Source organism: Sciurus carolinensis, chromosome 9 (assembly GCF_902686445.1).
Source record: "Sciurus carolinensis chromosome 9, mSciCar1.2, whole genome shotgun sequence".
NCBI lineage: Eukaryota > Metazoa > Chordata > Mammalia > Rodentia > Sciuridae > Sciurus > Sciurus carolinensis.
The window spans coordinates 69,112,911-69,138,167 of NC_062221.1; the positions used below are offsets into that span (position 1 = coordinate 69,112,911).

General features: G+C 41.5%; 1 protein-coding gene across 9 annotated transcripts in view; it reads right to left on the reverse strand.

The window, feature by feature from the left end:
- Positions 1-25,257, reverse strand: part of Kalrn (kalirin RhoGEF kinase) — a 636,539-nt gene that overhangs the window by 329,555 nt on the left and 281,727 nt on the right. For all 9 annotated transcript variants that reach the window (XM_047563083.1, XM_047563086.1, XM_047563085.1 and 6 more), the window contains exon 10: positions 16,403-16,525. In XM_047563083.1, coding sequence (XP_047419039.1) covers positions 16,403-16,525 — 123 coding nt within the window. The remainder of the gene's footprint in view (positions 1-16,402; positions 16,526-25,257) is intronic.

The window sequence follows — 25,257 nt, forward strand, 5'->3', positions numbered from 1 at the left end:
TCACCACATAAAGTCCTATAGGAAAGGGCAGAATCCAAATAGCTGAGACTGAACCGTGAGGCAGGGAAGGGTCGTGGGATTCGGGCTCACATCCCATCACTCATCACATTATCTGGAGTTCTTGAATGTTCCTAGCTTTCACAGGCCATGAGCTATCTTCCATGGCCACAGACTGTACCCATAATCTTCTTAGTCATGACAGTCTAAGGCAGGAACTATAAGAAATTTCATACAAATTTGCCCTCAATACCACAAGGAAATTTACAAGGAAAATTAAACAGTGAGGTTATGCAAACAGTGACACAATAAATAAGAGAAAACTAGCAAGGAGGCAGGATCTAGCAGGGAGTGATTAAGTCCATAGAACTCAAAAAGGAAGCTGCAAGAGCCCCTGGAGCCCCCAGGGCTTGCAGCACTAGGCATGGGTTGGGCAATGCTTCTTGCTGCTGAGCTGGGCCCTGTGAGCAGGGCTACCTGCTGGGAGTAGAAGGGCGTATAAAATGAGCAGACAGTTTCAAATTCAAAGCATCAAGCTGTTTCCACTCACAACTGGCTTGCCCCCAAAGTCTCACTGACCTAAACTTATATAAACATCAGAACAAGGGAGATCCTTGCTCATTAAATCATTAACTTTAGATTGAGCCTTAGAATGTGGAAAGAATTCTGGCTAATCTGGCTAGCCTGGGAATCTGGCTCTTGAATAGCGAAGAAGCCCAGGACATCAAGAGTTCAGTAAAACTCAGAGACTGGTCAGCACATTCCCTCTCTTGAGAAACTCCCAGTTTGGGGCAATATCATCAATCTCTTCTATCTTTTTAGTTCTTCTTCTGAGTGTGTTCCAGATATGAACTCATCCACTGTCATCGTATCCTTCTGACTATTAATGATGATAATTTACATTTGCTCTGTGCACTAGACTTAAAGTGCTGTTAACTATGTTATCTCAATGCCTACTTCATGGAATAGACATTATTCCCATTTTCTAGATGTAGAAATCGAGGCTTGGCAAGGTTAGGTAACACGTACATATAAGTGGAGTAGCTTTGTGCCTACCACCCAGATGTTCTAATTCCTGTATCCATTCCACTGAATCTTGTTCTCCCACAGGGAAGAAGGCAGGGAGAACATGTAACTACCATTCTTTCCATGGGGAGATTTTAGCATTAGCTGTTCAAATGGCCCTATGTAAGGCACAGAGTGAGAATAAAGAAAGTCTTAGAAATCATGCTATATTCAGGTCATCAGATGCCACATCACTGGGCAGCCTGAAGCCATGATGAGATATAATTCCTTAGAGCAAATTCCAAACTTTGAACCTTTCTGGCTTTATAAACTTGTAAAACTTGTAGGCCCAAAGTCTACATCTCCTTTTTAGTTACATTTTTTAAGCAAATAAGGCTGCTCCTAGGAATCCCCAAGATCCTAAAGAGTTCATGATTTTAGGCTGAGTCCAACCAAACCTGTGAAGAAGAAAAATGAAAATGGAACATGTCTGTCACGTGGGTTTGGAGTTCCCTTTTTAGACTCTCACTGCCTCCTTCCCTTGGTGATATTTTCAAATTCTAGGCATGTGATGGACCCAAGTCCACTAGAGTTATTTCAATTCATTTTTGGCATTACTGAGGATCAGATACATTATACAAGAGCCCACAGTGTGAAACACCATGCAGCTGTGTAATTAGAAATGTGATTGCCAATATTGTACGCTGTTAGCTCCTAGATTAGAGTGGGACAGCTGTACTAGGCTCTGCTTAAACGCAAAGGGCAGTGCCATGGCCTAGCTGGGCATCTGCCTTGTGTATTCCAAGACTAATATGGGCACCAATCCTAATGAGGCTTGGATGTCCTGGGTATCTGAAGGAGGCCATAAGAACTCAGTTCCTCCTGCCCCAAACCTGACTTCTAATTCAGGTGGAAGAATGCAGATTTGTTCCTGTCAGAACTTGGCAAAGGTTTTTCTCCATTAAAAATTTATTCCAAACAAAATTGGTTCATGAAAATGCCTCCAGATGCTCATTGGCAGATTAAAGAGACACAGATCTGCCAGGTGGGTTGTTCTGGTTGGTGATGTGTGTTTATTTTTTGGTTTACATTAACATACCACCTGAACCCTTTCACTCAGGGCTCTTTGGTACTGGTTTCTTATACTCATTGCCTGTACTAGCTGCTTCATCTACCCACAAGGTCTCAAAAGTGCACCTTTCAGACCAGATGCTCCTGATTTACCCCCACTGCTCTGAATGCCACAGCCAGGAGTACTTGTCTCAGGGAGGCCTCAGAGTCCTGGAAACACCACCCTCCTGAATGAAATTACCCTTGGGCCACCACCAAGGGCTGCACCGTGGACCCTGACAAGAATCTGTATTTCAGGAAAAGGTCCCCTAGGAGAAGATGGGACAGACATGAAGGGGTATGTGGGGAGAAATGATCAGGTAGGAGGAATAGGGGACGGGGTGAAATTAGAGAGGAGGTGGGGGAGGAGGCAAAAGAGAAGCAGGAGGATGACAGTGACCAGGAAGAGGAAAGAGGCTACAGAGCTACTGTTTTGAAACTCCTCCCATTGCTGCTGTCAATATTACTACTTCTCACCCCCCCAGGTTCACAGACCCAGAAGGTCCTCCCATCCCTCCAACACATGCACACCTGCAATGAGGACCTGGAAGGCACTGGAAGAAACTCAGAATTTGACATCCTATATGCTTTCTCTCTTGGGAAAAGATTCTGAACGTGTGGCTCAAACCCAGACCTCTGTTTTTAATGCTTATTTTGCTTCTCTTTATAGACTTACACTTGTACATGGTTGTAATAGCCTATTTCATTACTGGAATTTGGAAAGAAGTAAGTCTTAAAGACTTTACCAGCAATGAAAAATAACTTTGTATGCATTCATTACCATAGATAATCATTAAATAAGAAAAGCTGGTTATCAAATGTACCCATATACACATAAATAGAAAAATATCTGGAAGAATAAACACCAAGTATTAGCAACTGGTGGACAGTTAGACAACTGAGTGGGTAGATTATTTTTGTTCCTTTTTGCTTGTCTGTATTTTTTATATTGAAAATGTGCAGCTTGGTAATTATAAATTTTTAAAACGACAAGTAAAAATAACATAGAAACTCCCTTTAGGAAAAAATAAAAAACAAAAGAAGGATAGGAGAAGCCCAGTTTTTTCAGCTACTCTGAATGGATGTGAGTGGGAAGTACAGGCTCTGGGGTCAGCCTGCCTGGGTTTGGAGCTTGTTTCCTCTACTTGAATAACTCTCTCTAGGCCCAGTTCCTTGTCTGGGAAAATAAGGAAAATAATAATATTAACTCTACAGAGTTGTTTCAAGGATTAAATGAAATATTTCTTATAAAATTATGTTTTTAATAATTGGTAGTTATTATCACTTAATCTTGTATGTTTGTCTTTATAGTACAGGTTTAAAACCTGACTAAAACACCTTGCAAAGTTCTTCTATACAGGCAAAATAGTTCTGTTACGGAATTCCCATTCATTCCCCCTGTGTGCAGGGTCTACAAAGGCTTACTAGGGCAAGTACTGGCTTCCATGCCAGCAAGCATGGTCCTGAGGCCCATCCTGATGGTACAGTGTCACCAAAACAAAGCAGGAAAAGAAAGGATGTTGATTCTATTTCTCTTACTCTGAGACTTGTGTTGAAGCTAATTATGGGAGGAAGCCATAATGAACAGTTTGCTTTTAGAATCAATCCTGGCAGACAAATCTTTCCTCTGGAATGGCCTTCCCTGTTTCCTTTCTGGCCTGTGATAGTGCTTTCTAGAGAAGTAACTACTCTTCCCCTCTGTATGTCAATCTCTCTGAGCAAGATAAACACATTGTCACATTGTGAAATCTAGTGGTTACACTCTTGGCACTTCCTGAAGATGAGCAGAGTCAGAGAATCCTTTAGACAGGGCTGTCGGCTCTAACTTGCTTCATAGACTCTCTCTTCTCTCTTTTTGCTTCTTCCTTTTCTAGAGCCCTGTGGTAGCCTAGTCACAGGAATCAAATAGAATCGTACATCTAATTCACAGACAGGTCCACCATCCACATATGTCAGTCCTGACCTGGTTCCCATATTTGATAACCATAATTTTGTCCTATTCCTAAGAGTTAGTCATTTCCTTACCTGATGCTCCAGGAATCCCATCTCTAAATTGCAGCCCAGGGGCTAGGGAGCTCTGCTATCTGTTAAGAGCCTTGTCAGTGCAAACTGTCCACCTTAATTTGTGAACACCATCAACTCCTGGGGGTCCAGCTTCTGAGTACCCCTTTCCTTCAGAGAGAATATGCCCTTACTCTCTGCTTTCCGTGGTTCTAACTGATCAAATTAGGTGACCACCTCTTCCATAAGGCATATCCCTTAGAAACTGCTTGTTAGTACATATAGCTGATCTGTTCCATTGACATCTCAAAGGATAGGCCTACTCCCTCCAATATAGATTAGCATGCCACACCAAGCTAACTCTTGAGAGATGACAGCATGGTACTTGGTAACTTTGCCTGGAGAGACCCAAGCTTAGATGTGTTCCATCACCAGCCACCAGCAGGACCATGGTTATCATTTGCTGTCATTCAGGCCACCATTGATTGAGAAGACCTTTCATGAACCAAGTAATATATTAGTCACTTTCCATGTGTTGTTCCTAAACCTCACATCACTCTTCAGGGTAGATATCACTATCATTTCAGAGAAGATTCCAAGGTGCAGAGAAATTAAGCAATTGTCTCAAGGTACAAGGCCCCAAATGGAAAAAACAGACTGACTTCAAATGCTACAAGCTTTTCTTCATTATACCACATGGTCCAAGAGATATACCACGTGGCCCAACAAATAAGAAAACAGAACTGAGGAGAATGTCAAATGAATTTAGGGAGCTATCGAAGGAAATGGATGTTTTTGAAACTATGCTTGGCCTTAGAAAAGGGTAAAAGAAAAGGGATGATATAATTTCCTGTGCTGAGTCAAGCATAATCCACCATTTTGTAGTAGAACATGGAAATGAAAGCCCAGGTCAAATACTAGTCAAGCCAATTGTTAAACAGGCCAATTTCCAGCAGAGAGAGAGTCAGCTGTCTTCCACCATTGGGATGTGACTTCAGATAAGTCAGAGGACAGGCAGAGAAAGATGAAAGGCAATCACAGAGTTCCCAGAGGCCTTGGGTCACATGAACTTTTTGAATTAAAAAAATGTCATGGAGGATCAGAAAAGCAGCCTTGTGATCCAAGGGAATTCTTAGAGGCGGAGGGGAATGTATCACTCATTGGTTCTGAGGCCATAGTGCTAACATGCAGCAACCTGGCTGAGGGATAAACCAGATATAAACACAGAGAGAGGACTAGACCCTGGTTCTAGGATGAAATGAGGTCCCTGCGAGCCCTGATCCTGGAGTCACCAAAGTTTTTTTGAATCAGGAGACCATATCACAAGATGTTGAGAGCTTAATTTCTAAAGCCATACTACTAGGGTTTGAATTCCAGTCCCACCATTTACTCGCTGTGTCAACTGGAATTAATCATTTAGCCTGTTTGCCTCAGACTTCTTATCTATAAATTCAAATGAGAAATACTCACTTTATGGTATGTTGTAAGGATTGAATGAGTTAACATAAGAAAAATAGAAGAGTGTCCAGTACAAAGAAGGTATTCAATAGGTATTAGTTTTACCATAACTACTGTTGTCGTTAGGGTTACCTTAGTATGGAGAATAAAAAGTTGGTAACAGTGAACATGATATATTATATCAAAATAAGTCTGTGACTAGATGAGGTATCTTAGACTTAAAATCAATATACTAAATATAAAATCAGTATACAGTGTACTTCTAATTTACTTTTTGTTTTGTTGTTGCCTTTCAAATCCCTCTGAGAAATGCAAATTAAAACTACACTGAGATTTCAACTTACTCCAGTCAGAATGGCAATTATGAAGAATACAAGTAACAATAAATGCTTGTGAGGATGTGGGGGAAAAAGTACACTCATACATTGCTGGTCAGACAGCAAGTTGGTGCAACCACTCGGGAAAGCAGTATGGAGATTCTTCAGAAAACTGGTAATGGAACCAATATTTGACCCAGTTATCCCACTCCTCGGTTTATATCCCAAAAACTTAAAATCAGCACATTACAGTGACACAGTCACATCGATGTTTACAGCAGCACAATTCACAATAGTTAAGTTATGGAAGCAACCTAGATGCCCTTCAACAGATGAATGGATAAAACAAATGTGGTACATATACACAATGGAATATTACTTAGCCATAAAGAAGAAAGAAATTATGGCAATTGCCAGTAAATAGATGGAACTGGAGACTATTATGCTAACTGAAATAAGCCAATTCCAAAAAACCAAAGGCTGAATCTTTTCTCTGATATGTGGATCATAAGTGGGATGGGGGGAGGGAAGAATAAAAGTTCACTGGATTAGACAAAGGGGAATAAAGGGGAGGGAGGGGGATGGGAATAGGAAAGACAGTGGAATGAATTGTACATAACTTTTTTATGTTCATATATGAATATATGACCAGTGTAACTCCACTTCATATACAACCACAAGAATGGGAAGTTATCCTCCACATATGTATAACATGTCAAAATACATTCTACTATCATGTATATCTAAAAAGAACAAATCAAAAATAAAATGAAAAAAAGAACCCTCTGAAAAAGGCCAATCTTATTCATCTGTAACCAAGGTGAATTTTTTAAAAATAAAACAAGGATGTCTCCATATTTCAGCTACCACAGCAATAGGGCTAGGTGACGGTAACTATCCTACCTGGGGGCAAAAAAAAAAAAAAAAAAAAAGTGGAAACTTAGTGGGGCTGAGAAAATGGACACAGAACTGCAGCTTCTTCTTATCAAAAGTAGTTTCCTACAGAGTCTCATAAAAAATAATTTTTTAACTAAAAATGTTAAAGAGTTTAAATAACTCACTCAAAATTTGACTCAAAAGATGTTTCCAAAGAAGCATCTGGGCTGGAGACTGACTTCAGCTCAGTGCAGACTCACTCACTCTGTCAGGATGGTACTCAGTTAGTTCCCAGGTTATAAGGTTCTGGGACCTATGCTCTGATGCATATTCATCTAATCCACCTCTCTCCCATTTATCATCCTCAGAGATCATCTGGCCTAATCACCACCCAACAAAGGAATCCCCCTGTATCACTCTTTTTTAAAAATATATTTTTAGCTATTGGTGGACCTTTATTTTATTTATTTATATGTGGTGCTGCAAATCAAACCCAGTGTCTCACACATACTAGACAAGCACTCTTCCACTGAGTCACAACCCAAGCCAGTGCTATACCACTCTTTCCCTCATTTTTCAAGTGCCAGGTACATGTTGGCTCACTGTGCTAATCACGGGGATAACAATACCAATGATACAGAATTCCCACCCCAAGGAAGGTCACAGTCCAGCCAGGAAGTGAGGCTAGTTTAAAACTGATAAAGACACAGATAACTACCACATTAGGGATGTGACCAGAGTGAGTATGTGTCTAGGAAAGGGGATTCGAATGCAAACCAGGGAGGCCCTTCAAGATTTCCTGGAAGAGGTGATACTTGAGAGTCAAAGATGAAGAGGGTCTGGTTGGTGATAGAGGTGAGAACTTGGAAGGCAGCACTGAGACTTGAGAGCATGGCATGTTCAGGAAACTCCAGGATAGTAAGAATCCAGGGTACAAGAGAGAGAACACAGGGTAAAAGGCAAAATCAGATAAAGTAGCAGGCCATAAAGGTTTATGGGTTTGTAAAATTAAGAACTTTATTGTGATGAACTTTATTGCAATGAAAAATCATCTATGGGTTCTATAGCCAATGGAATAGCATAACATGATATGAATCTTAGGAAAACCACTCTTGTGGCAGTGTAGGGATGGGCTTAAGGAGACTGTGACAGAAGTCAAGGAAAACAGAAGGTTATGACCGTAATTCAAGCAAGTAATCCAAGCAAGAGCTCTGATCTAAGGTGGTGCAACAGGGATAGAAGGGGAAGAACCAACAGGTCTTTGCAATGGACTCAGTGCGGGGTGAGAGCCAAGGAGTCAAGAATAACTCCCAGGTTTGTGGCTTGAGTGATTGGGTAGTCAGTGCCTTTCTGGAGTGTGTAATACAGGAGTAAGGGCACACAAGAAAGGGTGGAAGGGAGATGGCAAATTGAATTTTGGACATATTATTGAGTTTAAGAACCCTCTGAGAAATTAAAGTGGAGGTGTCCAGAAGGTCAATGGGACATGGATATGGGGTGGAGGGGTGAGGTCAGAGAGGAGACATGGATTTGGGAGTCATGTGAATAAGGCTAGAAGTTGAGAAGAGAAGGTCTGAGGAACAATCCTAGGGAAAAGGGAGAATAAGAAGCAGGGTCAGTCAGAAAGACAGAAGAAGAGGGAGCACTGTGTTGTGGAATGCTTTTTTCTTTTGGTACTGGAGATTGAAACCAGGGGTACTTTACCACTGAGGCACATCCCAGCCTCCCTTCCATTTTGTCTTTTTTTTTTTTTTTTTTTTTTTTTAAGACAAGCTCTCACAAAGTTGCCGAGGCTGGCCTCAAACTTATACTCCTCCTACCTCAGCCTCCCAAGCTGCTGGATTACAGGTGTGCACCATCATGCCTGGCAGAAGAAAAGACTTTTAAAAAGACTGGGGTTGACAGTGTCCAGTACTTCAGAAAGGACAATTAAGATCTGTAAAGTGTTCCTTAAATCTATCAACAAAAATGGCCTGTTGGAAATCTTAGTAAGATTAACCCAAATGGTTCAGAGGAGGAAATGACCAATGGCAGGGGTCAAAGGGACTCTAGGAGGTTAGGAAGCAAAGACGGCAAACAGACTCTTTTATCAAGAACTAGAACTATGAAGGGAAGGAGAAACAGAGGAAGCAGGGTTTAGAGAAGGTGTTCTTGGTGGCTTTTATTTATTTATTTTTCCTTAAGGGAAAAAGGTCACCCCTACTGGAAAACCCCCAGTGACAAGAAGCACACTACATCCCATTTTATTCTGGTTTTGGACAGCTCATAAAAAGGCAACCCATGGGTTAGAAGTTATACCTGAATTAAGTTAAAACTGGCTTCACTGTACCTTCATTCTTATATCTTCCACAGGAGGCCTTCGACCATCAAACCCACCCCCCTCCTTTCCATAATAGATTATTTACTCAAAACTGAACATATCCAGTTACTTCAGCTTCACAATCATGGACGTCTTCCCACAAATGCAGTATATTTTGTCAATATCCCCCTGAAAACATATTTGCCCAAATTAGGCACAAAATTCCAGTCAGAATATAGAGATTCTTGTTTTTATGATATAAAGATTACATTTTAATTTTATCATCACTTAAAAGCCTTTAGCAGTCCTGTCTGCTCTAAGAATAAAGTCTAAACCCTTGTACCTGAAGGCCAAGTTTCTTGGGAATTCAGACACAACCTACGCTTTTTGAGCTTTTATACGATGATTCAGTTTCTACCATGTAAAATCCTTTGCTCTCACTAACCTAACTGATTTTTTTTTAAACAAAATCACAAATTTTCCAGGAGATGCCAGGAAATGTGAAGTTTCTCATCACCACCATAGTTTTCCCTAAGCCAAAACTGAAATCCTATCAGAACAGCATTTTCTGTTTCCTTCATCTGATGGAACAGACTATGGCCCTCTCCAATAACATCATGGCTTGCTTTCTGTGCTCCTTTTGTCTCTTTTATTTCTTCATATTGCTTCCTACTCTCAGGTTTGTAGATTTCACAAAGATGTGCAACTGCTGATCTATCCTCACCCCTCCTACCAAAGCAGCCTTTTAAACAAAGAATCCTCTTCTATTGGCATTTTCTAGTTATGAGTTCAGTATCCTAAGGTCTCAGGAATGCTCAATGTATTTATCTTCTTGTGTTAAAAGTTTAAGTGCACTACTTGTTACACATGCCTTTTATTGGTTTATAGAAAAAGAAGGCTATAAATGGGGTTGCCAATCTATAATTTTTGTTTTTGCTTGTTTGCTTATGTAAGGTGACCTAATGGGGTTTTCTTCACAGGGTGTGTCTAGGTCACCTTTGTGGTGCCTGACAGTTTGGGTTTTCCTGAATAATTTTCTCCTTCTACCTCAAAAGTCACTTAAATCCTTCCATGTAGATCAAAAGGGCTTTCTGTCAATGGACATCCTCCTCAAACTGTACCTGATGCCTTCTACTCCTTATCAGAAGTCCATCATGCTGGCTCTGTAGGACATAACCCAGAAAACTTTTAAAGATATATTTAATATATATTTATATATGATATATTTTATATATATTTATTTATATATATTTAATATATATATATTTAATATATAACATGTATAAAATACATCATATACATGATATGTGCACATACACACACACATTGCAGGACTGGGGTTCTAACTCAGGGCCTCACACAAGCTAGGCAAATGCTCTACCACTGAGCCACATCCCCAGTCTCTTCAGTAAACTTTTAAAAAAAATATATTATCTACGTAAGCAGTCAGTGGCTTCTCAAAGCCTTCCTTCTTTTCCATAGCCATGTATCACATGGGATGAGAGATAAAAACACCACCTGTGCTTTCATATCTTTCAGTTGTTACCCAGAATTTCAAAATCATTATGAATGCAGTCCCAATGTCTTCTGAATGTGACATTTGTTCCCAGAAGGAAGTAGCCAAAGAGGGGAACAATTCGTGTACTTGATAAAAGGTTTGTGGTGGGCCCTCTACAACATCTTGGGTATTGTTTTCTACTCCCTCCCAATTTTCCACATCAGAGCTACACAAAGAGATCTTCCAACCCTTCGGTGGAAGTCACCCACACATAGGATGTCTCTCTTCTTCCTAAGACCCTTCCCCTATCAGCTCACGCCAACAGCTTCTCCCCAGAGCTGGGGGTTTGGGATGTCCTCAATCCACCCCAATGGGAGACATGTCATGCAAGATCCAAAGGGTAAGACTGTCCTTCATTTATGTGCTGATTCACATCCTTCCACTTGCCCACTTCATGACATTAATTTCTCTGCATTTTCTTGGTTGTCTTTCTCACTATTTTTTTCATCTGCCTAAGAACCTTTCATTCTTGCTAAGAAGCTGGAGTGTGAAAAAACATCTATTTAAGCTCTCCCACCTTCTCTTTCTGCTTGCATTTGCAACTGCTATAAATGGTCATCATGTTGGACAAGAAGACAAGATGGAACTTACTTCAGGGGTCCTCCTCCTGGAAGCCACACTTGCTGGATCTCCAGGGAAAGTAATGATTTTTCCTAGCTTTCACTGGCAATTCTCCTTGAAAAGCCCAAAGGGGAGAAGATGATTTCTCATCTCTTACTATAGAACTTCTCTGAGGGTCAGAATATATCAGATACATGTTTCTCATTAGATTAGGATTTCCTCAAGATAGAAACTATGCCTCTCTTTTAAAATTTTCCACAGTACCCAACACTGGGACTTGATGGGACATGGATGCTGGGGAAGGTTATTGTTTATCTCTGAGGGCACCTGCTTTCCCTATCTATGTGTTACCTACTCTATTTGCCATTAGAACTGTCCTAGGTTCTCTGATTATACCTAGAATATCTTTGGTGGTCAAGGTCATTGATAGAGTTAAAAAAATGCTTTCCTTCCATTTCTACATATTTTATTTTTATCCCAAACATGTAATGAATACTTTTTAGTGTGTCCTATTGAAGTTGAAAGAAAAAAAAAAAAAAAAGTCCAAGGGTCATCTAGAAAAACAACTAATCAGAGATTACTGAATGAGTTACTTAATTGTGCCTATGTTTTTGTATTTCTTTAAATCTTCCTCTAAATTGTCTATTCTTTCAGAAATGTTATGCTAATGTTAGTTAACATGCTTAGCTGCTTAAACGTGATTTGGTGCATTGGGGCTTTAGGTAATATATATTTGAATGTAAATGTTTGCTAATTTTTAACTAACTTAGCTTACAGAAAGTCTGGCATTTCAGATAACGAGGCCATAAAGCAGACCACTAACGGGGTAGGCACAGCTGCTATCTAAACCACAGGCATTTGAGTACTTTCCTCCCAAGTAATAGTAAATATCTCAGGACAACATAACAGTACCACATTCTATTCCCCCACCTGGACAGACATAAACACATCTATCCCCTGACAACTAGGCTGTTCTAGGCAGCAACTCCATCTTATATTTGTTTATATTCCCAGTGACACTTAATGTGCCACACAAAAAAATATTAGTGCCTTTTAAAACCTACTTTATTTTATGGCCTGAGTAATTTGGCGAGTTTATAGGCAACTTGAGTCAAGTGTTTACCAGAATCAGAAGGGATCCCCTTAATGCTCAGCATGGACAACCTCAGGAGCTCAACCCATAAAGTTCTGTGCACAGATTCCCTGGTGTATCCCTATCCCAGAATGTGTAGCACCTGCATACTGGGTTCTCCCCAGCAAGGCTGTCAGGACTGGGCACCTTTTCCATGCCATGTAGCCTGGGTAGCCTATTCAAAGACTGCCACCTGCAGGACGAACTGAGGACTCCTAAATACTCATCTTCAAATGATTTAAAGAATGTGTTTAAAATGTATTTGAAAGCTATTAAAATTTTAAGGTAGAGACTAATGATGGATAATGGAATGCTGTTAATTCTTCACAGGTATCATTTTTGTCTATTTTAATAGCTACCTTAAACTTCTTTACCTCAGAGTGACCAATCACAGGGAGCCATATTATCTTAAGAGTGGAGATGCATTTGTCCAGGGGCTTTATTGCCCCTCAACCTCTCCTCTGGGACAGCGATTTCCTCTGACTGATGGTTTGTTTTCCCTGCGGAAGTGGAAACTTCTAGGAGCTCTAGCAGATATGGTGGCTGTCTTCCTGCCCTGATTCAAGACATTTTCTTGAACCTGAATGCAAAGAATAGGTGCTTAGAACTTCCTCTAAATATAAGCCTCAGGTCAACAGAATTGCAACCCTCTAGAGTCCTGCTCACAGCAAGCCTCCAGCCTTCTATTCCATAATGCAATGCCCTTCCTTGACATATCCTATGAACAGCAACCTTAAAGAAGGAACAAGAATTTCCATACTTTGGCTTTTTATCATGGGCCTCTGCCATTGATCCCAATGACCCTCACCTAATTGACAGCATGTGAAGCAAGTAAGAAAGAAGAGCCCTTTCCTGCCAGATCACCCACATTTTCACCACCTGGTAATCAGGTCACGCGGAACCAAGCAGGTGTCAGTCAGGTTGCTACCGACACCGATCAGCCGTCACTGAGGTACAAGTCGGTTTCCTCATGTAGATTAACAACTCCTGGTCACTTCCTTCCCCAGAGTCAGGATGAAAGAACAAAACAGGATTGATAAATTTCTAGATTACAGGCTCCGCTTCTACTGGCCCATTCAAAGGGCAATGAGATGACCTCATGACTCCCACTTCCATTCTCCCTTTTCAGTCCACACTGTTTTCCCTTCCAGAGGATACAATCCTCCTAAAAGCATGGAATTCATGGAGGTTAGAACTCTCTTCTCCCTCAAAAAGCAGTCTGGAAGCAGAGGCAGGGAGGTGGAGAATACATCAATGGACTACTCATTAGCAGGATAAACAGAAAGGTCATAATGAATGTCCAACAGGATGGCACAGCAGCAGCCCCACTCTCTCCATTCCTGCTTTGTCCTGCACATTCCACATGCAAACAGGGTACTCAGAAATGAATTTTATACCCAGTTCCTATAACTCATAAAGTGGGACAGCATAGAATGAGGATAAGAAGACTCTGGAGTCCAACAGACCTGGATAATCCCAGCAGAGTGACTGACAGCTGAATAATGTGGCCACATTGAAGAACTTTCTGAGCCTCAGAGTTGTCTTCTGTTAAACAAGGCTGGAGCTGTCATTCAGGATTGGTGTAATGAAACTAACTCTCAAAAATGTGTCTATTATTTCTTTAGTATGAATTTAACATGCTGCTAAATGAAAGGCATTGCCCCTTATGAAAGGAATATTAGGCATCAATGAGAAGGTGGAGAGGAGTCAGGAAGAGGGGACAGGAGTTGCCATAGGACTTGCTTGATTATAAAAACACACAGAAATGATATGCCTCTCATAGGCTTTACCCAAGGCTAGCATTGCCTATGAGGGTAAGCAGGAGAACTAGGAGAATTTTACCTGGTCAAGGGTACAGGTGGCTTGAGGTTAACATTACTGAGAAAAGGCAAAACCACAGCAGCCCAGAGACAGAGGCACCCAAGGTCTGGGATGGTTCTACTCCAACAGGATATCCTCAGTACCATAAGTCCCACTCTCAGCAGGTGGGATGCAGGAGGCTCTCTCCCATCCTTTGCCCCCTAACATACTGGAGAGCACCCAGTGTGTCTGGCCACCCAGATATTTTACATCTGTGTTACATCTTGTCCACCAGAGGATATTTTAGGACCTGCTTCTACATGGTGTTAGTGATGTTCAGCTCATTCTGTAGAAGGTCTTCATGTGACTATGAGTCTTTTTAAAAAAATTGTGGTAAAACATACACAACATGAAATCAGTTTTACTGTTTTGAAATTTACAATTCAGTGGTAGTAAGTGCAATCACATTATCACACAACCATCACCACCATGCTACTTTAGAACTCACTTTACAAAACTGGAACTTTGTGCCTATTGAACAGTAAATCCACATCCTACCCCTGGGCTCCTTACAACTAACCATTCCACTGTTTCTAAGAATCTGACTGCTCCAAGTACTCTAGATGTAAGTGGAATCATACAACATGTGTCCTTCTGTGACTGGATTATTTCATTTAGCATAATGCCCTCAGGGTTTATCCACACTATGCCATGTATCAGAATTTCCTTCCACTTTAAGGCTGAATGATGCTGTGCTGTATGGATATCCACATTTTATTAACCCAGACAACCACTGATGGACACTTGAGTTTCTTCCACCTTTTGGTTATTATGAAAAATACTATGAACATGGGTGTATAAAAATATTTTTGGCCCCTGATTTAATTTCTTTTGGGAATATACCAAGTGGAATGACAGTCTTGTGGTAATTCCACTTTTAATTTTTTGAGGAACCTTCATATTGTTCTCCCCAATGGTGGCACCATTTTACATCCCCATCAACAATGCACAAGGGTTCCATGTGGGGCCTATCCCCCAGGGTGGGAAAACACCCACATCCCTTTAGTTCAGGTCACTGCAGACATGGCTTTCTGGCTCCTACAGGGCCTCTCTCTTTTTAGCATATTCTTGTAGCTCCCCTAGAATTGCAGTAATGCTTCACAGCTTCCCTGTTCTCCTCTGCTTCTTCACTGGCCCCCTCTTTCTGAACCCACAGCATGTCTGTCTGGGGCTGGTAGCCTCCCTGGATAAGGGCTGGGGCCTTGCACATGCAGAGTGACACCCACATGGAGGGCTGCCTCATGGTAGGATCACAGCCAATCTTGGCTAAAGCTGTGACATGGCAGAATACAGTTGCAGCATCCTCCTGGCTTTAGCAGCACCTGACCCTCAATCCCATATAGCTGCCCTCCCTAACCCAACCCTTCAGAGTTTCATTTTCTACTATAATTGACCACACCTGACAAAACAAGCTGACAGTGTATTTTTTATCTTAAAGATGAAAATTTTTCAGCTTCCATTTGGAAACCCCCCAACAGAAAAATAAAGAGTTAAGATAGGGCTGGGGCTGTAGCTCAGTGGCAGAGCACTTGCCTAGCATGTGTGAGGCACTGGGTTTGATCCTTAGCACCACAAAAAATAAAGAAATAAACTAAAAGCATGCTGTCCATCTATGAATACAAAAAAAATTTTTTTAAAGAGTTAAGATAAAATTTTGGGGGTAGAGGCTCTGAAAAGAAAACCTTTTTGGTTATTCTAGCATTAGACAAATGATTGGGTCCTCTCATTGTGCATCTTTGCACAAGTTAGAAAACTGCTCTTTTAGGGTCATGTGTGCAGCTCAGATAAAAGACTGAATGCTGTATAAATTACAGCCCAGAGGGTGCATGGCTGGCAATTCTTCCTCTGAGTCCTGGAAGGTGCACAGCTTTGCAAGCAGAGCCATGGTGACTTTTAGCTCACACTCACTGGCAGTGACTGTTAACAGCTGTAGCCCTGGGTTGATGATGGTTCTAATAATGTTACCCTCCTGCCAGCACCCCCTAGTAGACAAGGCATTTTTAGATGCTGGCAGGAAGATTTTCTTTGAAGACCATAAACTTGGGGGACTCTTTACCATTCAGCTAGTGATCTGAGAGAAGACAAAGGCCTCCTTGCATCAAGCTTAGTAGCCACAGGCAATCAACCCAACACACAGTGCTGGTCTCCTCCATTTGGCTACACACACACACACACACACACACACACACACACACACACTCACACACACGCACGCGCGCGCGTCTCACCTGAGCCACTTCTTCAAAATCATCATGCCTCTTCTGCAGGGCTCGAGCTCGATGCAGGGACTTCCCAACCCCGGTGTGTTTGCTGAGAAAGGCCTCACCATGGTTTTCAATCCAGTCCAACACCTGGCCAGGGAAGGAAAACAGGAACAATGATTCCCAGAAAAAGGAAAGAAACATATCAGTATGTGCAATTGCTACAGTCCTACCTGCTTCCCATCCCTCATCATCAGTAAGAGCAGCCTGGTGGAAATGTTCACTGTGAACACAGGAGTTTCAGCACAGTCATTGGCAATATAATGTCCTACCCTTAACTAAATTCTATTCTTTGATCTCCAGAATAGCCTCCCCTCATCCTTTCAGCTTTCTAAGCCTTAATAAGTCCATCATTATATTCACTTTATTTTGTTTTTGGTCTAGAGGGTGAATGCAGGGCACAAGCTAAGCTCTGCTTTAAATAAGCTACAAAGACCATTATGCACAGTTTAACCCCCACTGCTTCTACTCCAGCCATGTAAAGTCAGACACATTGGCAGGAAATTAGGTAGTGGCTGATCAGGCAGCACCCTAACCCTCACAACTTCTCCTCATTCCACCACAAAAATGCTCACAGCAGTGGCCACCAGTCATGGAAATGCTGCCTTATCATGCACTCCCTGGGCCCCTAATCTTGTATGTAAAGACTATAGTAATCAGCTCAAGGATGCTGATCCCTAGGACAGCAGCCTTCTCTGGCTTCTTTCCACCTCTCTCCTCCAATTAGCTCCAACCAACCAACCAAATAAGTTAAGATCTATGCATTCTAAGGCCTTTAATATATGTGATTCCAATAACAAGTATTGGAGACTCCATGTTCTTCCAAGCTTAAAAATCTAGTGATTTCAATCCTAAGCTATGGAACCAACCTAGATGTCCTTCAACAGAAGAATAAATAAAGAAAATGTGGTACATATATACAATGGAATATTACTCAGCCATAAAGAAGAATGAAATTATGGCATTTGCTAGTAAATGGGTGGAACTGGAGACTATCATACTAAGCGAAATAAGCCACTCCAAAAAAAAAAGGTCAAATATTCAAATGTTTTGATACGTGGATGCTAATGCATAATAAGGGGGAAGGAAGAATAGAAGTTCATTGGCTTAGATGAAGGGGAATGAAGGGAAGGGAGGTTGATGGGAATAGGAAAGACAGTAGAATGAATAGGACATATCTTTCCTATGTTCATATATGAATACAGGACCAGGGTAACTCCACATCATGTACAACCATGAAATGGGAAGTTACACTCCATGTATGTATGATATGTCAAAATATACTGTCACATATATATAATAAGGACACATAAAAAATTAAAAATCTAGTGATTTGATCCAAGAATATTGGTCTTAATGTGTAGAAAAGTTGGAGCAGACGTGGCTGGGGCAGTAGAAGGACAAGTGAGTGGATAATGAGAAAGTGAGAAAATATGTTTTCCTGAGGGGCACTTGGGAGGGGGTATGGAAATCCCTTAGCAAAGCCTTGAAATGCAGGGAGGACAAAGGTCTTTCCATTTGCTTTGCATTCTCACAGATGGCTTCACAAAAAACTGTGTGCCTCCCAGGGGAAAGGGAAGCAGCTCATTTTCTGGTCTCTGAGGAGTGGGCACTCAGTAAATCAGGTGGTTACAATTAAATCAGAATCACAGTACAGACATGCCTGCTAGGATTCTGCCACCACTCAACTGAACCCATTCCACTCCCGCTGGCCATTAACTAAACGTTTGATTCATGATGTGATGGACTTCTCAGATTTTAGAAGGACTTTTTGGGAAGTAATTTAGATGAACTGTGTCTGTTAAAAAGGTTGTTCAATTGAGTCCTTTTTCTTACACACTGCCCTGCGGCAAAGAGAGGCAGGCCAAAGCATCCCACGGCCTGCAGGTTTGGGAGGGCAGGCTCTACAGAATCCTGCCTTTGGCTTCGCTTCCTCTGGCATTTAGGATTAGTCGATATCTGAAAAGTGCAAAGTACAGAGGTCTCCAAAGTCTTTAGTGTCATTATCACAAAGTTCACACCAACATGGTGTAGTTCAGAGACAGATCTATGTGAATGTTAAAAATGAGGATTAACAAGCATTCATGTAACACAGATGAAAGGGCAGACAACTACCTACCCATTACAATGATGAAAAGAAGTTCTACCTTTCCCAAGTGACTGTTTATCTAAACATTAGGTATGAATATTTTAGACACTTTATATAACACTCTGGCAATGTCTTTTTAAAAATAATATCCTGGATGCCCACATATAAAAAGTAATTGTGATAATGTTGGTGTTTTGCCTTTTGCATACACTGTAAGCAGAATGGAAAGGAAATCTCAAGTGTTTCTTAGAAAAGCCTACATTTTTTTAGAATTATTTGTGGTGAAATTTCAAACAAAAAACAAAAATCAGGAGAGTATATTTTTACTTGGCTTGCCACAATTAGACTTCAAAATTCTGTCTCATAAAGGAATTAAAAGTTTCAGCATGCAAAAATCAAAGATAAATATTTCTAGGCACAAAGTTCCCCATATATTGTTTCAAAAGTTAAGTTACAGAATTTTGATGCATATTTAAACTTTTGTTAGTCCCTTTTCAGAATGAATTGAGGTTTGAGAATAATTTTTTGTACGTAAAAAAGTTACCTTGTAACCTTTCATGAATGCTTTTGGAATTTATAACAGAGTTTTCAGATTACATTTTTTTAAAATTTAGTTTTGAGCAATTAAGTATGACCTTATCTCCCAATGTTTTCATAAATTTAATCTTATTTCATTTTTTTATCTCTAGTTTTAAGAAAATCATTATTCTACAGCATACTGATTAAAGAGGAATGTTTCATCTACTAGTGCATACACAGCTTCTTGTACTCCCTGGAGGTGATTTCACAACTTTTAAACTTTTTTTTAAAGTAATTTGTTTCCTTTCTAAGTGGCATTGCTTTCCTTAAAATATCAATTCATTTTTAGTTAGTGGCACTTAGTTTACTTAATTAGCTCTGCCTTGACCACTTAAATCCTGTTTATTTCATATCTGAAAGGCTTTTCCTCCACTGAAACATAACTTTGATGTTCTGTGATCTGACATTGCCACCTCAGTGTAACTTTTGCTGGTAGAAGTGAACCTGTGGGGAAAATAGGTGCAATCTGGATAAAGATTCAGGGGCCGCCTGGAAACCAGCCTAACAAATACAAAAGCAAATGATTTACGCAGTTAACCGAATTACTTTAGTAATACATAAAGAGTGAGAAAGCACCCAAAGGTGGATAAGCATAATATTTGAGGTCTGGTTTAAAATACTGGTTTCTATTTGCTTCAGGCAGTTCATTTTGAGTGCTCACTGCTTGATGGGTACATTCAGACCATAAACTCTCTTGACCCTGATTTCATGTCCTCTAACCCTGAAAATACAGCCCAGCTTTCTAGGTGTATTATGTACAGCAGAAAAATATGACTGAATAGAAACTAGCATGCCTGACAAATTATATTATACACCAAAAATTAATGTTGCGACATTGGAATTCTGGATATCTATCACGTTTTTTGGTTTTGGTTTTTGGTACCAGGGATTGAACTCACAGGCACTTAACCACTGAGCCACATCCCTAGCTCTTTTTTGTATTAATTTAGAGACCTGTCTCACTGAGTTGCTTAGTGCCTTGATTTTGCTGAGGCTGGCTTTGAACTCACAAGCCTCCTGAGCCACTGGTATGGGATGCTATCCAAGGTCTGCAAATAAAACCAGGCTTGGGTGAGCCATTAGATATGGATACCTGGCTCTCAGGAACTGACAATTATGAGATATTGTTCCAGATTGCCTGGAGTATGTGATTTCCCTGCAGATTGGTTCACCACTGGAGTCTGCAGGCACTGGATGTGCCAATGATCCACTGGAGGTTTGCTTACCTCCACCCCCCATCCTGTTTCTCATGGAAGTACCCCCTGCCGGTCCCCCTCTGACCTGTACCACTATGAATAAAACATGCGCCAGCTCCTCCATTTTGTTAGAGCCAGTCCCTTATGGATGACTCAATGCTCCTGGTTCAAAAGATAGTTCTATCTCCTGTCTATCTTGATGATAAATAAATTTCTTAGTGATTATTTCACAGCCAGCCCATCTCTCTGACAGGAACCTTTTTCCTCACCCATGACGAGATGTGCGACGAGAGCTGGGATTACAGGCCTGTGCCACTGTGCCCAGTGATATCTGTCACTTTTAGTGAATCTGGTTAACATGAACCAAGCCCCCGGAATCTGAGCACCACTGGATGAAAAATAAATTGACTTTCTAGTGAAAATCTGGTTGCTACTGCAGTATAAGCATCCATCTAGGTAAGGTATGCCTTGTTTAATTTCTCTTATAAACAAGATTATATTTAAAATACTCAATGGCCAGTCATGTTGGCATAGGATGATAGTTATTCATACCTGTTAATGTCTTTGAATTAGGATGTAAGCCTGCAGGGAGTAGCAGGTGCAGCAGTATATAGACAGGCATGGCTCTGCCTCTAGAAACCCAGGCTATGGAGGTAAAAAGCACTGGTCACTAAATCACATGACTCTTCATTAATTGCAAAGGTGTAAAGTGCCAACCAATGGATCCTAGCTAGGATGGTTAAGAAATGCCTCTCTCAAGAAGTGAGGTTTGGCTGAGATCTGAGATTGGCACTTAAACTAAGTTAGACACTGAAAAGTCTAACATGGCTTGAGTAGGGAATAAGTTGGAAATGTACCCAGAGAAGATGAAACCAGACTGTAGAAAGCCCTGTAGTGCTGAATGAGAGGTCTGAGTGAACTACCAAAAGGCTGCAAGAAGAGAGATACCATCCAATCCTCATTTTAAAAATCTTGCTCTATGATAGCTTTATGGATCATCAATGGAAGGGAAGCAAGAGTAGAAGTGGGAAAAGAGGAGGTGACTACAGAAATTCTGGTAAGCATTGATGGTAGCTCAGATAAGATCAAAGATAGTGACTATGGAGAGACAGGTTTGAGGAAAGAATTGCGAGGATTTGGTAATTGAGTATCATGATGCCAGAGAGGCAAATAGCAAGACTGACCACCTCCACAAGGGGCAGGGTGAATAACTGGGTGGAAGGCAGAACTAGTCACTTGAACAGAAGCAAATGAGTAACGAGGAGAAGCACAGGGATGACAGATTTTTCTGAAGACCTCTTTCTGCTTCTATACTCATGCTCTGGTTTTCATAAATGACAGCTGTGCCCCTGAACTTGAGTGGGAAGTAGCTTCCAACGACAGTTGTCAATCTGATTCTGGCAAACTGTGCCTTTAGTTTCAAAGAAGTAATTTATATGTTAAGGCTTAAATAATTATATACTGTTAATCAAGATGGATACTAATAATAAAAATAGCAGGAATAGCAAATTCATTTAAAAAACAAAAACCCAGCCTTAAATGGAATCAACTCATACATTATGGAATGGGCTTTTCACCGTGGTATAGTTTTGAGCAGGCCATTCACCTGACACACAAAGTCCACTTGCCCTCAACCCCACTTCCAGCAAGCTCCTGACTCACTCCTCAGCACCTCAGAGGCTGCTTCCCATCTCCTGAGTTTTGTTCTCCCTGTTTTCCCTTCCCTTGAATGTCTATATCCTTTTTTCTCTCTGAACCCACTTTCCAGCCTGCCTCCTAGTCACCTTTTAAGCTCCTTCTCAGAATCACTGGCTATGGAAATCCTCTATCCTTTAGTAACCATCCAGGCTGGGTGGCTGTTGCTTTTCTTTAATCCTGTTCAATCCATGTTTATGGCCCACAGGCCTGTCTCCTACAATCCCAGGACACAGCACGGTACTGGACACGGAGTCGTTGCTTGGTGCATTTTCAGCCACCCTGAATTCAGATGGAGCCCTCAGGCATACGTCTTTGGGGTGAACGTCATCCTGCTTCCTACCTCCATTGCAACTCTATCTCAGCACTCCTCACATCTTCATTCAAAGCTGTGTCTTCGTGCATCTCTACACCTGCTGGTCCTCACTGTCCCACTTGGCAGGGAGTTCCCTAGGGGACTAAAAGGAGGGTGGGATTTTCATATTGAATCCTCCCACCACCCACTATGCAGTATCCTACTTGTACCTCATACTTAGGGGTAAACAGTGAAGATTTATGACTATAAATTGCCACATGCCTATGTGACTGAGACTCCCGCCCTGCTTGTCTTTGGTGAAGTCATGCTAACCCATTCTGGAGCTGACAAAGTTTGCCCTGTCACTGGGAACAACAGCACAGGTCAGCCTAGACTCAACACTCCAGCAGGCAGCCAGCTTCACAGCAATGGGTAAAGAGCCTCTTCTTTTCTCTTGCCCCAACATTTCAACTAGAAATCGGTCCTTTCCAAGAGAGCCTTTTCCAAGAGAGATACTCCCATCTTGAACCAGATTTGGGAACAGATCTAACCTCCATTATGCATAATTTCTTAATCACCCCCTTTCTTCTTCATCTAATTATGTTTATTTCAATCAGCATACAATCAAGATAGAATATTTTTCAGGGCAGGAGACAGTCCTTTCTAGTCGCCAAGGAGAAGAGAAAAATTCTTTTAAAAGAGAATTATTGATTGTCTCCAAACAGTGGCCATGAATATGGCTGAATTAATGGGAGACCATTCTGGTCCTGAGGAATTTGCAGGTCCTGTTCCTTGGGCCTGGACCCTCTCTTTAAACCCATCCCCACGGCATGTTCATTTGGTTCTCTACTCATACATCACTGGCTATCATGAGATGATGGACAAGGGCATATTTGTTTGGTTTGGGTGTTAATTTCTACCCCCAGATGTAAGCCTCTGTAGGGGTAGGGGCTTTTGTTTGGTTCACTGCTGTGTTCTCAAACAGCATTCTATGGATAAGTGAGCAAGGAAACCTAAAAATCTGATTTTGGTACCTCCTGTGTAATAAAGGGCAAAAACCATGAAAGGAAATGGAGACATTTTGTGAACAAATGTGGAATCAGAATTCTAACCCTCAGATTCTCTCATCTGGCTTTCTCTGATAAATCATCTTATTCAAAATAGGCTATTAAATTTGTCATACTTTGATCCACAGTAATAGAAGCAATTATTACACTGAAGAACTCCTCCCTTTCGACTCCTATTTCCTGGTGCCCTGCCTCCCCACCCCACCAGTTTGGAAAGCCATCATTCTGAGGCCAATGAAGGAGCATTTATGTGCCATCAGGCATCTGTAACACATTTTGTTGTTAAAGGCTCAAGTACACACAATGTGAAAGAGTACCCAAGAGAGTCTATCAAATCATTATTTCTGTCTACTTGCACAGCACACTGAGTGTTAGTTCCAAAGGGAACAGCCAGTACCACCCAACTTCCATTCAGGCTCTGACTAGAGCACACGCTGCTGCCACTTGGAATGTCCAATTACCAATAAGTCATTTTCTGTCCCCTTTTTGGAACAAGTATGATCAAAATAAATGTCTTACTATGGCAGGAGAAGCCATCACTTCTCTGAGAGGACTAAGCTAAAACTCATTAGCAGGTATATAGACTCTCTTCCCCTGAGAGTTGTAGTCCTTTCTTTTGACAGACCTGAAACTGGACAGAAGCCAGCTGAGAATTCAGAGGATCCCAAATCTTAGCCACCCCTAATCCCAGGCCTGCAAACCCCTAGCCATCCCTGCACCTGACTCTTCCCAACAGTTGAGGCTGGAGTAACTGGTACCTCCCTGAGAGGATCTCCGCAGCCTGGTGACTTGATGCCAGTTTATGGAGTAGCATGCCTGTTATCACTAAAGCTTGCAACTCTTCCCAGAGGTTCTGAACTTCAGAATCTCACCTGGGGTTCTAAAATAGAGACACCACTCACCCCCAGATTCTGAATCAAAATGTGTGGAACAGGACCTAATGATCTCTGGGTTTGACAATCCCTCCACTCTGCCAGATGACTTTAATGCCAGGAGTCCAGGGACCACACTAAGAGAAATACAAGTTCATATTCACGCTTGACATCTCCCTTGTTTCCTATAACAAAATGGACAGCAATTTGTAGTGATTTTTAAATAAATGCTCTCAGATTCATGCTTGCTCCATTAGTTCATGCTCTGTGGCCACACGCCATGACTGTGGCTCCTAGTCTCTGCCCACTCCATCCCAACCAACCCTCTGGCACCAGATTACCTCAGACTTCACTCTGGTCATATTTTATCTCTGCTCAAAATCCATCCATAACTTTTCTATTTATCCTTTAGTCTGGTATTCAAATCTCCAGAATTAGCATATTGAGGTCAAGGACGTAATAAGCATAGGGGTTATCAGAAAGAGGTGATTCTGGATGGTGAACAGTTATTCATCAATTAATGTAAAAAATAAAAAAGGGATTGAGCACATTAAAGATGTTAACATTTTATTGTGGATAGGAAGAGCTGAGGCTTGGTAACTCCTGGGGAGAGACTTCCTCCTCTCACTGCCTCCCAGGCCTCCCCAGCCTCCCACACCTGTCGGAGGGAGGTGCTCAGGTCCTTTCTTGGAAGATGTTCACCATGGAAAGACCACTTTTTGTCAGGATAGTGTTTGCAGTCAGAAAAAAAACCAAAGTAATTGCCAAAGAAAAAACCAAGGGAGAAGGCTGGGGTAGGAAAGGGAGTGAGGCAGCCATGAAGAAGAGTAAGGAACAGCCAGTGAGGGTAGGGTGTGGAGTAATCAGGAGACAAGGGTGCTAGTAGTCCCTGAGGTCCCCAGGCAGGAAGGGTCTGAGCAGGCCAGGAGTGACCCTCTAGTTCACTCCATACCCTGCAGAGGCTGGGAGCACGCAGAGAGGAGCAGAGCCCAGAGCTCTCGGTACTAGCCTCCTCCAAGGGGAGAGGGA